We start from the raw sequence: 16,054 nt of genomic DNA, 5'->3' as shown, positions 1-16,054 counted from the left end.
ACCAGTTTACTGGCGTTGTATAAAAGTGATTGCAATTGCTCAGGTAGTCACTCTGATATCGAGACACATAGACTAAACATGTATACCAAGGTGCGAATTTTACCATTAGTGAATAATTGTAGTATATATTGTGAAGTTTTTTAACAAGTGTTTAATTTGCAGATTATAGTGGTCCTTTGCGTCGCAGGCATCGCGACAGCAGGAAACCTCCTGCATGGAGCTGCTCCTGTCTCGGTTGCTTATGGAGCTGCACCTGCTTTGGCTACGTACGCCGCGGCACCATCGGTGTCATTCCAATCGATTGCGACCCACGCTGCTCCTGCGTACGCGACTTATGCTGCTGCGCCAGTAGTAGCAAAGGCAGTTGCCGCTCCAGCGATTGCTTACTCAGCCGCTCCATCAGTTTCCTATCAAACTGTCGCGGCTCCCGTTGCCCGCCTATCTTACGCGGCTGCTGCTCCCGTCGTCTCTGCAGGCTATGCAGCTGCAGCGCCCATCGTCACTAAAGCGTACGCGGCGCCAGCGTACTCAACCTACACAGGAGGTTCGTCCGTGTCCTACCAAAGTGTTACAAGGCAATCTGCACCAGTGGCTTATGCCGCTTCTGCTCCAGTAATCTCTAGTACGTATGCAGCAGCTGCCCCAGTAGTAGCTCGTACATACGCTGCACCTGCAATTTCAACATACGCGGCACCTGTGGCGTCATATGCTGCCGCTCCTTTGGTTGCTAAAGCAATTGCGCCCGCAGTTTCATACGCAGCAGCCCCTGCTGTTGCTTCTTACGCCGCTCCCGTAATTTCAAGAGCAGTTGCCCCATCTGTTTCTTATACATCGTATGCTGCTAGTCCTTTGATAACTAAGGCCTACGCTGCACCCGTGGCTACATACGCGAGCGCACCCTCTTACTCTTACGCGTCATATGCTGCCCCCGTTGCCACATACGCCGCTGCCCCCGCTTATGCCGCTGCGCCCGCCTACAAGACTTCTTTTGCCTACACCGCACCGGTGGCCTCTTATGGCGCTATCTCTGCTGGTCACGGATGGTAAACAACCAAAGCGCTCGTTAAAATTTTGTAAATCGTATGAAAAAATTGTTTTTGTTATTGTAAATTATTATTAAGTGAGAAATTATAAATAAATTGACTTATCAAGAATAAAACTATCGTTTCACTTTTTATGATTCGCTAAGAGTTAAAGGAACATTACCACGGTTCTATAAATTGCTAAGAATTAATTTGTTTCGTGAGAGGAATAATTCACGGAGACTTATAATTTTTCTGAGACTGTCGTCACCGAATGTAACGATAAAATATTAATAGGTTCCAAATATTATTAAAGTAGCTATTTGGCTATGTTTTAAACATTAGACAACTCGTTTTAAAACAAACATATTTTAATAAATCAAACATATAATCAAACATATTTATATAATAAATTAATAATAAATAAAAGCAAGCAATATCAATATTGATTTAGGCATGTTTTAATGTTATATTATTATTTTAAATTAACGTCGTTGCCTAAAAAACCTTGTAAAACTTATAACTTACCCTTATATACAACTTTGATGTATTATATATTACCTGTGAATACTTGTAATTTTAAACGCCACTCACAATTTTCTTTAAGTTAAAAGATTATTGAAAACAACTAGTAGATACGTTAACTAAATTATTTATTTATTATTATATATCCTTAGAGTATCTTATCAGTAAGTAGTAGGTAAGTTATTAATTGCATACGCTTAAAAATTCTTAAGTTAGATTTTAGCGAAAGTGGTATTTCATTATTTTAGATATTAATATTTAATGAAAATCGTAAAGATTTTCAATTAATAAAAATAATTAAATATAGTTTAACAAAATAAATTTTTTAAAAGTGGACGTATAAATAAGTAGTTTCTTAAAATTTACTGCCATAAGCAGTTCATTTTTGGATATTAAATTGAACCTTATATTGTATTATTTTACATAGGGATTGAATTGTGTTATACTACATAGCAAGGAGTTGTTTGCATCCGTAGTATTTACCACCCTAAATAGGTCCTTCCTTCATATCTATCCTGGGTTGATACTTTTAATTAGCCTAACTCCTATGCTATCACAAGGGGTCTAGAGTAGATAAGTGACTAGCAAATTCGATGTTGCTTACTAAAGGCGTGTAATACAAACGTCGAAATATGAGTAGTTGAACACGGCAACATAGGCCGGAAATATCTGTCGTTATAATAAAACAACATTCTAATCGTCCCACTCATCTCTATTCGCTCGCTTCTGGATTACTTAACGAAGCCAGAAGAACATGGCTTCTTCTTCTGGCTGTTTTACTTAATGATCAAAGAGAAACCACGTACTTTGTATTAAATGGTATGGTTATGTTATGGTTGTTAATGTTAAAAAAAATTAAAATTTTTAAAATTTGTTATAAAGTTATAAAATTACACAAAAACTGAGTAATTTTATGTTATTAGGAAGCATGTTATTCTGTGTAGAATATTGGGACCAATTGTAATTCCGATTAAAATACTTTTACCGTCAAAATTTTTTGAAAAGAAAAATAATTACGTCAATAAACAAAATGAATAAAAAATACCATTAATTAAACACATAGTTCAAACAATATTTTGGGAGTTTCCTCTGTTAGTTATAATCACCAATTAACGATTCAATAGGAGCGCATGAAGTAGATAACGTAAACTATAATATAGTTTCGTAAAATGTTATAAAGTTTAGCTTTTGAATATTGTTTTCGAACACGAAGTATACATACAAAAAATATTTTAAATTTAGGTGAGAAGTTAGGTATCAGTTTCGAAAATAAATAAAACCTAAACAAATATATATTTCTCATATTTTTACATTCCTTTTAAATGAATTACTTTTAAAATTGAATCAACATATATTATATATAAAATTTTAAAAAGTTTAGCGAACGATATTAGAACCAATATTTTTTTTGTGTTCGAAAAGTAATAATTGTGTCAGCACACAAATATTTTAAATAAATTACATCAATTTTCCAGATTTTTTATCCATACTACTATATCTTTTAGCAGACGCATATAAAAACTAAAAGAAAAGTGAAGTGTTTGCTGAGAGAAGAGCGATCATTACGAGCGTTGTCGTACGTGATGTTAATGATCTCTGTGTAATATAATATCGGAGCGTGTATCATTATGATTCAGCCCCGCAAGGGTAGAATTCAATTAGTGAAACTATCATGAGTTATCATTAATTTCGTTGTGAATGATAGAAATAATCTTATGTTTTTTGTAATATTCGTAACTTGAAAAAGTTTTGTAATAATGAGGTAAACTCAAAACAATTATATTTAAAATCATTTTCTAATATTGTTAATACTAAATGAATCAAATCTGAATGAATATATGAAAAACAATGTATTTCAACTAAATCAAAAGCATTATGGGACTTGTTTTAACTTTATCAGAATCTCTAGTTGATAAATTTCCATACATATTGAGAAACGTAGAAAATAGGGATTATATAGAAATAATTTTACGAACTGAAGCTCTGGCGTTCTTGAGTTTGAATGCTAAACAATTATGGATTGAAAAATCATTCCGAGGACTCCTTTCTGTGGCCCAAGCGATCTAAGAGCTCGGTGGCCTTTAAACAATATAACGACCTGAACTGAAATTCCATAGTGAGCCCTCCGGTGGCTTCTGGGCTCAGGCTTCTTAAGCCCAAGGAATCTGTAAATGCCAACAGTGTGGACCCAGATCTAAAATAAAAATCAATATCTTTTAAAATCTTAAAATTATTTTATATAAATGGCAGTTACATATAAATTATATAAAATTAAGGCCAAGGAGAAACCTAATTGTCTGTGAGAGTAGAATAATTCTATGTAATGTCTTTCTCTCGTTGATGACCAAGCTATCAGCTTATGCGTCTATGCAGTGGCGTACCTAGAACTTTTGCCGCCCGGGGCGATCTCAAGTTTGCCGCCCTTTCTATTATAAGTCAATCAAATAGTGGTTTTTATAAATTAATAAATAAATAAATAATCAACACATAAATAAATTATTAAGTTATTTAATCAATATTAATTAATACACAGAGTAATTTTTTTAGACATATTTGTATGCACTCGTAAATAGTATATTAATATAATATCTACTCTTCTAGCTTTCATACTAGAAATATCATGTATAATGCTCTAAAAAATTATATTATTTGTAATTTCTTGTTCTATTGACAATATTGCAAGATTTTGTAATCTTAATTGACTCATTGTAGAACGAAGATAATTTTTTTTCAACTTCAATTTTGAGAAGCTTCTTTCGCAACTGGCGACACTGATTGAAATTGTTAAAAAAATTCTTAACAAAATTACAATGTTGGAAACAGAATTTTTCAACCTATACTGCTGAATAAATTTTAGCAGATCAAGAGGGCCCTTCTCCCCGTTTTTCTAATGTTTTGCCTCTTTTTTAGTGTAGGTGCAGCCATAAAAACCTGGATCCTTTTTCTTTCAATATGGAACTGTTCTTTATCAATGTCAATCAAGTCATTTACTTGACATTCAAATTCTTCATTTAGTAGGTTACACGGTATTATACACGAATATTTTCTTACAAGGCCATGCAACTGATCGAAGCGATCTTTTATTTTCTTTATAATTCCGTCCATAAATGAAAACATTTCTCTTCGTACTTCTTCTTGTAAGGATAGCCCCACGTCCCCACGTCGAATTTTCCCCACTCATATTTTTTCTCCTTCTAACTCGACGCTCAGTCGATATCTCCAACTCTTCACAAACTATTTTGGCTGCTATAACAGCGTTTTGTACTACCGTATCTCTTTGTTCCATGAAATGTGTTTGCAAAGAATTTAGTGGTGGACATTTAACCCTTTTACTTGCAGGTATTTTTGAGCGTCCTTAATTTCCAGAAGGACGGGTTGCCATAAATGAAGGTGACATAGAAAAGAAACAGATTGTATAGAATTGAGTAATATTCCAGCATCTGATCTCATTTTACTATTTTCTTCTTCTAATAATCATAATAATCATTTATTATTCAAGAAAAAAAAAAAATTTGAAATGAATAAGTTGCTTTTTACAACTATAAGTAAATATAAAAAATGCCGCCCCAAGGTAAGTGCCGCCTGGTGCGGACCGCACCCACCGCCCCCCCCTAGGTACGCCACTGCGTCTATGAATCAATTTAACACACTCAAGGTTAATTTCAATTTGGTAATTCCATTTCCAAAGTTCTTGCGTTTTGTTAAGTGTTCTCTAATTGTGTTTAATGAAAAATGAAAACGTTTTCATTAGGTATGTTGAAAACAACGAGTGAGAATATTTCAGGAAAATGTCTGTACAGAAACTGGCTATTTAGGCAGCTACTTTATAAATAATAGTCCGCTTAGTTTTGAATTAATCTTAGAGTTTATTACATAGAACATAATAATGTCTATTCTACAATTCATTTAAAAGCGTATATTTAACAATAGGAAAAAGAAATCTTCATCATCAACAGCATTTCAGCCGTAGTACATCCTCTTTTAGATATATGCCTTACAGATCTAAAATTTTCATGAAGATCGGATGGATGCGGATTGGATTTTGCGTCTACCTTGTAAGCGGACAGCTGACCTACGCTGCGCCAGGTCTTCACCGCTGTTTAGACCTCACGTGGTAACCACACCAGAACCTAAAAGTCCCAGCGGTCATCAGTTTTGCGTATTATGTGTGCCCACAGACACCTTGCTAATTTGCTGCGCTTTCGTTCTTCTACTAATTTTTTCAATCCTGATTTGAACTCGCAGGGAAATCTTGAGCATAGCATCTACATGGCTTGTTGAATGACTGTGAGGTAGTCCGAAGTGACTGACAATGTTTCAGTACCGTACACCGTGCGGCAGAGTTGGATTCGACGATTGACTTTTTTCTCTGGACTTAGTTTGAATTTCAAAAGAGGAATAAAACCACGACCACGCGTGAGTTTTAAGCTTGCAATTAAGAAAGAAAGTTTATCGTGGTTTATTTTTTAATTCATTATTATAAGGATTATCAGACTTCATAAATATGATATTGTATGTATAAAAATGTGATGTTTAGCTAATTACAAGCTTTCTTACATAAGTTTACCAAACATGACAATAATTAGTAATGTTAAGTGAATTTTTTTTGGCTTATGTTACGTCTAACCGCAAAATTACTCGCGGTGAATAAGTTCATATTTAAGTTAGACGAAAGTTCATTAAATATCTTTACATGTTAATATAATTAGTTTTAACAAATATAAGATGTAACACAAAAGGAAATCTCAACCCAAATTGATTTGTATTGAGTCTTTTTCTGGATAATAGTTAGTCTATAATATAAGAGCAGTCGATATTACTATTGATAATGCAAGCTAAATAACGTAACATGTTTACATAACGTGACGTCCGCAATACAATGACAGTATGCGATACTTTTGACAGGGTATGTGATCTAGTGTCAAAAAGTTTTGCAACAAAATGCCTTAATTTAAGGTGTATGTTGTGATATATTAAAACGATTCATTATTATTATTATTTTCTCCCCAAACAAAAATTCTGTGAATGTAATGCGAAGTACATAAATTATTGCGACTTAAATTAAAATGTTTTTGTTTTGAACCGTTGAGTTAAAAATTATGACTTTAATTATTTACTTAAATAATTAAATATAACATAGTGATGTCAGATTTAAAATTTAAATAGGTTGATAAAATAAAATATATGCGTATGTATAATACTAAAATTATAATTTTTATTGATAATTGATTTTTGCAAAGCTTACTAAACAATTTTTGAAACTTTACAAAGACTGGTGTGTTAATTAGCTTTAATACACGCGAGTGGAGAGTCAACATGACATTGTTTCATTCACACTGACGCATAAGCTTAGGAACAAAAATGATGCACGGAATAATAGCTCTTGTGTATTGGCTAATAATAACATTTTGGTACTGCAGATACACATAGGAGGTATTGCATAAATTCAGTTCGGAGATCGATACCTGTTTGTTCACAAATGTATAAAAGTGCTTGCAAGATCTTTTGTAGTCGCACTCTCATCAAAACACGTAGTCCAAACATGTATTCCAAGGTACGATTAAACAATTTTCATTAAAATTGAATATATGTATATATGCAATTTTTTTCTTTACAATACATAGCATTTCACAATACATCTCGATATTTAGTAATTTCCATAAATCATCCTTTTGACTTCGCATAGCTATGTAGGAGGCTATAAGAGAGCCAGATATTTTCCGTCGTTATTGGAATACATTTTTAGCACGATATTTCGTAGACAGCGGCACTCGTAGACAGTAATATTATAACCATAACTTATGATTGTGAGTAGTTTTTGTATTGTTTAATTAAAGTACAAAATTCACATCGTTCATTACTATTCATTATTATTTCAGCCTCCACTGTTGCATTTAGATCTTTCTAGTAGATTTTTATAAGATAATTATAAGACGAAACTTTGCGTACTTTGTTTACATTTAATCTAATATTTTTTATTTCCAGATTATTGTACTTCTGTGTGCAGCTGGTATTGCTGCTGCTGGTAACCTATTGCACGGCGCACCGTACAGCAGAGCCCCCGCTGTATCTCATGCTTCTTTCGCATCAAACACTGTACCTGTTGCTGCGTATAACTCTCCGGCTCTGTCACCATATGCAGCTTCTCCTGTTGTTTCCAAGACCTTCACATCGCCAGTCTCTTACCAGTCATATTCAACTTACTCTTCTCCGGCCGTCTCTGCTTACTCTGCACCAATTGTAGCGAAAGCTGTAGCTTATTCAGCTCCAGCAGTGTCATATTCTTTTAATTCTGGACCTTTGTCATATGCTAGACCATCTCCTATTGCTGTTAAGGCGTCGCCAGCTTATGAAACGCCGACGATTTCTTCTTATCATTCTGCACCATATTTAGTAAAGAGTCTCCTACTCTATCTTACTCTACCGTAGCTGCTCATGCACCATTTTCAACATATGCCGTTTCTTCTCCTCAGGCTCACCTGCATTGAAGACAAGAAATTACTCAGCTGAACCTGCTATTTCACACGTGTCTTATTCCGGCTTGGGTACTACCTATAATTGGTAAATGACTCCTAAAGTGTTATTTCAAGTTGTTTATGGTTGAAAGTTTGATTGTGTAAATAATTTATGATTAAATCTTTAAGTAAATTGGAAATAAAAATTTAATTAAACTATTTATTGCTATTTTAATTTGAATTTGAACTGGAGGATTATTATTTAAAAATTTATATGATGGATGGAAATAAGGAAGATATTGTCTACTTGTCAACGTGGCGATACTTGTCAACTTTATCGGTTCCTATCCCAGATTTTTAAAATGAAATGCAGATAGCTTTATACTATTAGAATAACAACAACAGATTTATTAACTGAATAGTGAAAGCATAAATTGTATTTGTAAAAATCGTAAAATGTTATAACGCGACGGAGACGTTGAACTTTGTACGGCTTCAACACATATCTGTAGATGACACAGAAGTTTATGGGAAAATGCGCTCGGATTGCAATGAAAAGGTAGGGAAAATTTTATAGGGAACATAATTTCTGCCGAAATCTTGGGAATTTTAAAGAGTTCCTAATTTAAAAGTACGGTAGCATACAATCGCTAGGCTCATTATGGATTAAAAATATTTTATCTTAGAGGATTTTAACCTTCATTTCCTACTTTATTTTGTAATTTATTATTCTTTGGACCAATATATAATTACACTAATGGCATTGTATTAAAATAGTTAAATCAAAATTCAGTACAATTTTCAGTTTGAATTATTACTTTAGGTAGGAAAATTAAATAAATTATTGCGTTACAAAGTTATGTACTCTGGCTGCCATGCTATATAAATTCTACGATCAATTAAATATGTATTATATTAAATGTACACAATATTACAAAAAGTCGATGTGGAATGGAATAGAAATACATAAAGTTAGTTTGATAAGTATAGAGCGCATTGTTCTGCACATAAAACAAAGCGACGGTGAGTAACGTGACGTCCGCAACAAACGTATTTTTATTGTTTTTCTTTATTTAAAAGACGCACAATGCTTAGATTTTATGATTTTTTTAACTTATAATTATAAAGATACAATAGTTTACATGTCAATTATGAATAATTAAGAATTATATCTCACAACGACACGTATACTAATATCGAAAAATCGAGTTGATTGTGTTATGAAATTTGAATTTTTCGGCCGCAAGATCATATTGCATTGGTGTAAAATCGCTAGATTTTATACTTTATTATTTATTAACGTGGGTATTAATTTACAATTTTTAGTTAAATCCTAGGCAGCTAAAAGACGTTTTCAATGGAAATTTTTGTATGATATTGCTAAGATAGTAATTAAGCACATAGCCCGCATAGAATTTAAATAGACAATTTAAAATACAATGAATTCTTTTTTTCTACGTAAAAACGTAGCCAAGAAGCTACAGGAATCACTAGTTTATCTTTTCTGTCTGATTAAGAACAATTATTATGACATAACGTATAAAGAACAAATTTTCGAAGCATTATTCGTATTCGCCGTCGTAGTCTTTAAGTTCATAGATACCCTGTAAGGCCTCCACCAAAGATATGAATGGAGGGACATACCGTTATCGCCACGCTTGGCAAGCAAGGTAGCGATCGCAATGTGATATTTTTGTACACAGAGGACGCTGCGGCCCATCCTCTGGAAACTTGTTTATGAGCAGTGGCAATCCAATATAATTAATGTACAATGTGTGAATTATATACGATTGTATTCTGGGCATCGAACCCGCGAAATACGTTCGCAAGTCTCAATCCTCTACCGCTGGGCTACCACTGATCTTATACATTAATAACATAAAAATACCCATTGATTTTCCTAATTATTATAGTATATAACAAAGTTTGTAATCCAATCCTCTTCTATATATATATATATATATATTGTGCTTATATTTATATATATATATATATAAGCACAATAAAAAAATATGCATATATATTAAAAAAAAAAAGTTTTATTTTCTTTCGTGGTCACCGTTAAGAAAGATTCGTTCAGAAATATTCCGCAGGTTAAGAGGACAGGGCGCAGATGGCGCTTAGCCTAATACTCGTTTTAGTTAGCGAAGCCCGAGGACTCCCTTACGGAGTTTAGGCATCTTTACTAGTTTGTTACCGGATTGAGAAAAACTATTACAATTAGTATAATAAGTAAAAGTAATTATAATAAATAACGAAATGTTGATAAATTTTATAATAAAGTTAATTTATTCTGGCTGCTTCCTTCTGGCCCTTTTGGAAATCTTAGAGGTCCGTATTCAATAGTGAACTTCCTACGGCTGAAATAATGATGATAGTAATAACACGTTGTAGATTTGTATGTTTAGATCATTATGTTCCACAAATCTTTTTTTGTTTTGTTATGGAGAAAGTGGGAGACCGCGGAACATTTTTAGTCTCGACTTCATTAAACAAGTCTCCTCTCCTGTGATATTGTACCAGGTAATTAGCTTTGCGGGCATCATGCGGATTTTTGGATGACACATTCATAGATATTACGTTTTTGAACAAGTTGCTTTCTTAATAATTTCTCCACAGCTTTTATCGACAAGTATTCATTATTCCTAAGATGTTAATTTATTTAAATGATCGATACAAAGTTTTTATCTTTATTTTATATTTTAATTGATTTCGTTTACTATGAATTTTCATATAGTTCCTTTAAAAACATTTTCCGATATTGCGAGAAAAAAGAATGATGAAAAAATGGAGCAGATATAAATCCGCGCAGTTTGTTCTATAATATTGAATTCATAACAAGAACGAGCTTTATGCTTTACAATAGGTTTTAGTTGAATTGTGCATATTCGATGATGTTTTTGAAATTAATCACTTTAATAAACCATGGGAGGCATATTAAGCCACAGGCCTGGAAAGGAACTAATTTATGTTTATTAATTATTCTTTATTGTACACGCTAGAAAACATATAAATAGCTTCATAATACTAAACAAAAAACTACAATGGGCGGTCTTGTCACACGAGGCAATATCTTCCAGACAACCATAGTATGGATTTCCATACACACTATTTAGTGAAAGTATAAATAATGCGTAGTTAACGTACAAAACATACATCTAAACAGACATACACATATATGTATATAGCACATGTACTTATAATAAATAGAGTATAGTACATATTACGGCATTAATAATTTTATAAGTACAATATAATAATAAACGAAAACATCAAACTGATTTGAATCGCACTTACTTCAGAAGGAATAAAGAAATAGGGAAAGAAATAGAAATGAATTAAAGGATAAATAATCATAGGTCTAGTAGATAGTTCTTAACCATTTCCTCAAAATAGGGCGTCTTATATTAAGCTGAAAATAATTCCACAATCGATGAAGGTAATAAAAAAGGTATTAATATTATGGTAAAAAATATATTTACACTGTAACAAAATTAAGTTTACAAATGTAGTACAAAGATTAACCTATAAGTAAGAAAAAAACATTAAAGTTTGAAAAACAATTTTTTGACACATGGTGTTACATTACTCTGACATTTAATAATTATTTTTTTTTACTTCAAAGATCACATTTACCATGACATTGTTACATTTGGACCGATGACAATTACCGCGACAGATTAAATAAGGCAAGCCATAATGCATCTTATGTGAGAGGTGTAACTATCATTTTCCATCTGCTTACTCGCTTAAAATGTAGTTCGAAGATCTGATACCAGTTTTTTAATGGCGTATAAAAGTTGTAGTGCGTACTCCTGAATTCATTCAGTCATCTGTACTCATCGTCTCAACATGTATACCAAGGTACAGTATACGCTATATTTGTGTGACAACAAGTACGTCATAATTACAACAATTAGGGCCATAGCCGTTAAAAATTTTAACAATTCAAAATCTAATATTTACTTTCCGAAAAATACACACTGTGTCATAATATGGAAAGACATTGATTGGTAGACAATTTGTAGACAAACTTCTCGCCTTATTTTTTTTTTTGCTCCAAAAATATCTACGTTACTTTTATGTTTACTACACCATTTAATCAAACATTGATATTATACATTTGAAATTTCGTTGGAATATTTCTATCGCTGAGTTAAGGTCAGCTAAGAAAGAATTTTACGATATTCCAGGTTCAGGGGGCGATCATTGAGTTTGCAAAGCAGGGGATTGATAGTTCTTGTATATAGAATATTTTTTTTATAGCAATACCATCATAATTTTAATGTATTATGTTGATGAAATAATGTGTACATACTTCAATGGGCAATGCATATCATTACATGTGAACACGAGAGTTTTATGTTTTGGGATTTTAATATGTTTCTTTGGTTACAGGTGTTAGCAGTTCTGTTCGTCGCCGGGGTCGCGTCAGCTGGCAACTTACTGAATGCCGCTCCTTTGACCTATAGTGCAGCTCCCGCTGTATCACACGTGTCGTATACTTCACACGCAGCGCCGGTTGCCACTTATGCCGCTCCAGCAATCGCATCATACTCGGCTCCTGTGATCGCCAAGCCCTTTGCAGCTGTCACCACATATAATTCAGCACCTTTGTCTTACGCTAAGAGTTACTCCGCTCCCATTTACTCTTCTTCTTACGCGTCTCCAGTTATATCTAATTACCACTCTTCCCCTATTGTCGCAAAGACAATCACCCCTGCGCTCTCCTATTCTTCTGTAGCTGGTCATGCAACACCTTTGACAGCTTATGCAGCTGCCCCTACTTATTCCTCATACGCAGGTTCTCCTATCGTCAAGACTGGCATAACATACTCAGCTGCACCAGCGGTTTCTCATGTTTCATACAGCGGAATCGGCGCCAGTTACGGATGGTAGAAAATTAAAAATAAACGTTTATTATTATTTATAAAAAGTATGTTCGATGAATGTATAAATTATAATTCCATATTTAAAATAAACACAGACCGTAAATAAAACAAAACTCTTTTCTTTATGCCTTGTTCGGTGTGCAGATTTTAATATTTTGACATATCTGTTCATCAATTTGAGATTGCATGCTAATTAATTTTGCTCTTAAATATATAGTTATATATAAGTATATATATATATATATATATATATGTATATATATATACATACATACATTTATATATATATATATATATATATACACATGCATACACAGACATAAAATAATAAAATAAAATATATAATTATATAATATTTTTTTATTCCTCAAGCACTTCGGCCATATTGCACGGATAAGCTTGCAATATACAAAACAAATAATAAAAATAAAATAATCATTTGTTCATATTATTATCTACATAAAACCATTTATATTAAAAACTTGTGTGCTTTATGGAAAGATTGCAAGAAGAGGACAATTTGATAGTAAATAAAATCAGATTGAATGTCCCTGTATCTTTCATCTTAAAGTTACTTTGGTTCTTAATACGCTCTGATCTGGGAAGAGCCCACAACACAACAAACTCAGACGGGTTTTTTTGGTAATATATTTTATTAACAGTAGTAGAGCAATGCATACCCAAGTGTTACTATTCCTTAAAAACTTTTGACACTAATAGAGTTTTTACAAGTTTTTGTTTAAGGGCCATATATTTATAACAATATAATCCAGATATAGAAGACGAAGAGGGAATGCATTAAAATACACTATACAGTTACCTACAAAACAAAACTTACGGAACACTTCTTATTTCTTCAGAAGTTTGAAGAAGCGAAATAAAGTTTAATGCAATTCTGCATTGATAACCATTTTCGGCTTATTCGCACCCATACAAACATTTCGTTCTGAGTAAAGTTAGCGTATGAAAGCAATTTGTTAACTTTTAGTTAATATTCTTAAAAAAATCAATATGTAATAAGTTATATTGATCGACAAATTTAAATATGTATACAATTTTTATTAAATATGTTTTAATACTTTCCAATTTTTACACATTTTTATAGCAAAAAAAAAAAAACCAAAGCAGAAAAACTATTGGACTAAATGACAGCGATATTTTAATACAAAACGATTGTTATTTTCTAAGAACGATTGTGTTTCTTTCTGTGTTAGTGTCAGCGTGTTTATTCGTTTGTCCATTGGAAAACGCTCTCAGATATCTGAACAAAGGTGTTGTCTGCTGGCTCCATGTTTCATTGCATTATATAGTTAAAGAAACTGGAAAGTAATATGTAATATTATTAAGAATTAGCAATTGGCATACCTTACAAACTTTTTTAGCTAAATATTTATGTAAACATCGAGAGAACCTAAAATATCTGGGCTTTGTTTAATATTTAATATGTTTATTCATATTATATTAAAGCAAACTATATTCCAAATGAGGAATTGGCCGCATGCCTTTCCTATTATATATATATATATATATATATATATATATATATATGTATATACATAGATATGTATATATATATATATATACATGTATATATATATATATATATATATATATATATATATATATTAAGTATAATATTATTACCAAGATTTTAACTGTTATGTCCACAATCTACGCCATAAAAAATACTCCGTCTTTTTATTTTCTCTGGATACAAATAAACAAATTGAATCGGTTAAATGTTTTGGATTCAATTAGGTTAAGTTGTGAGGTTCTATAATCATGAATGTGCTTTATCAAGCAAATTCTTTAATATCGATTCCAAATAATAATGATAATATACATTAATTTCCGAAAATTCAAAATTAAAATAAAATTTATTTCTTAACGAAATTCTACATGAGGCATAGCCTGTCTCGTAGAGTGCATTAAGTTGAAATAAAAATTTGGACCAGTGTCCAGTATTAGACAATACTGAAAATATTTAATAACCTGATAATTAATGAGCAAATCCTATGATGCTAACTCGTGCATATATTAGATTTGTAGCGTTCTGAATGTTAGTACAGAAGGATGGATGGAGGGAGGCTATATTTCAAAAAGTTTTTGAATTTTTGATTCGAACATAACTTTTTTTTAATTTGTTTCATTTTCTTCGACAAATACATTAATGTATTTTTATGTTATCTGAACTTAAATTAAAATAACTAACTTTAACTTTCTACGGAGGAACTGTGAACCGCCTGTAATCGTCTTAACTTTAGCATTCATTCCATATAATATCTTCGTTTGTCATTGAGAGTTGTGAGTCATCAAAAATTAAAATAAAATAAAATAGATATACCGGTTTATTAGCAATATGAATATTTAATATTTAATAAAGGTAATTATTATTATTTATGATTGTATGATAACGTCAGACTTTTCTTAAGATTTTGTCGTCTTACATCAAAATACAAAAAAGCATATTAGTTTAATCGAAATATGCACTTTTTTTCAAGACGTTCTTCTATCAATTTTGGAGAACACAATTGATTCCCAAGTCCAAAAAATTCTTGCTTTATCCTTATTGAGTTATTTTCTTGTAAAAAGTTATCCAAATTCCATAAAGACGTTATTTTGGTTGTAGCCAACTTTGTAGATTATAATAGGGCGCGGCTCTTTTAATCTAGCAACTTTCTAGCAAGTATGAAGTCGGAAGATGCCCTGAAGGAGCAGTGAGTAAGAGCAATCGTTAAGCCTCATTATATTATCATTATTTGTAATTGTTAATAATATATGCCCATGCCATTTGTCTGGTCAGGTCTTATAAATGTGTAGCAGATGGTACTTACCAGGCCTTATAATATCAAGTAGACCTTGGCCGATTCCCTTTAATAAATATTTGGTATAGTCATATAGGATACGTTTTTTATTACGAGATGATACGATGCAAAACTTGTTATTGTGTCAGTTGACGTGCTTTTATAAATTTTTGTGGCATCTGCTTTACAAATGAATTAAGAACTTTTGGTCATATCTAAGGATGCCGGTAAATCTGATATGTTTTGAGCCTGTATATTTCCACTTGATTATGTGAATAGTTTTTACAGTTTATATTGTCGGTGCAACTTTTGCTCAAAATTAACACAACATTTTATTCTACCATAGTGGCAAACAG

General features: G+C 32.2%; 2 protein-coding genes across 2 annotated transcripts; both read left to right on the top strand.

The window, feature by feature from the left end:
• The first annotated feature begins 78 nt into the window (after positions 1–78).
• On the top strand, positions 79–7,976 carry LOC137918541 (calphotin-like). The gene is made up of 4 exons (XM_068761361.1): positions 79–90; positions 163–1,043; positions 2,206–2,371; positions 7,533–7,976. The coding sequence occupies exons 1-4, from the start codon at positions 79–81 to the stop codon at positions 7,974–7,976; spliced, it is 1,503 nt and encodes a 500-aa protein (XP_068617462.1).
• A 4,406-nt stretch (positions 7,977–12,382) lies between these two features.
• On the top strand, positions 12,383–12,901 carry LOC137918540 (pupal cuticle protein C1B-like). Its single transcript, XM_068761360.1, has one exon. It carries the CDS (start codon positions 12,383–12,385, stop codon positions 12,899–12,901), a length of 519 nt encoding a protein of 172 aa, XP_068617461.1.
• Positions 12,902–16,054: the final 3,153 nt, after the last annotated feature.

Source organism: Battus philenor, unplaced genomic scaffold, assembly GCF_028537555.1.
Source record: "Battus philenor isolate CCGP_79_NKW_IND1 unplaced genomic scaffold, ilBatPhil1.0.hap1 SCAF_14, whole genome shotgun sequence".
Lineage (NCBI taxonomy): Eukaryota > Metazoa > Arthropoda > Insecta > Lepidoptera > Papilionidae > Battus > Battus philenor.
This window is presented reverse-complemented; position numbering and strand designations above follow the sequence as displayed.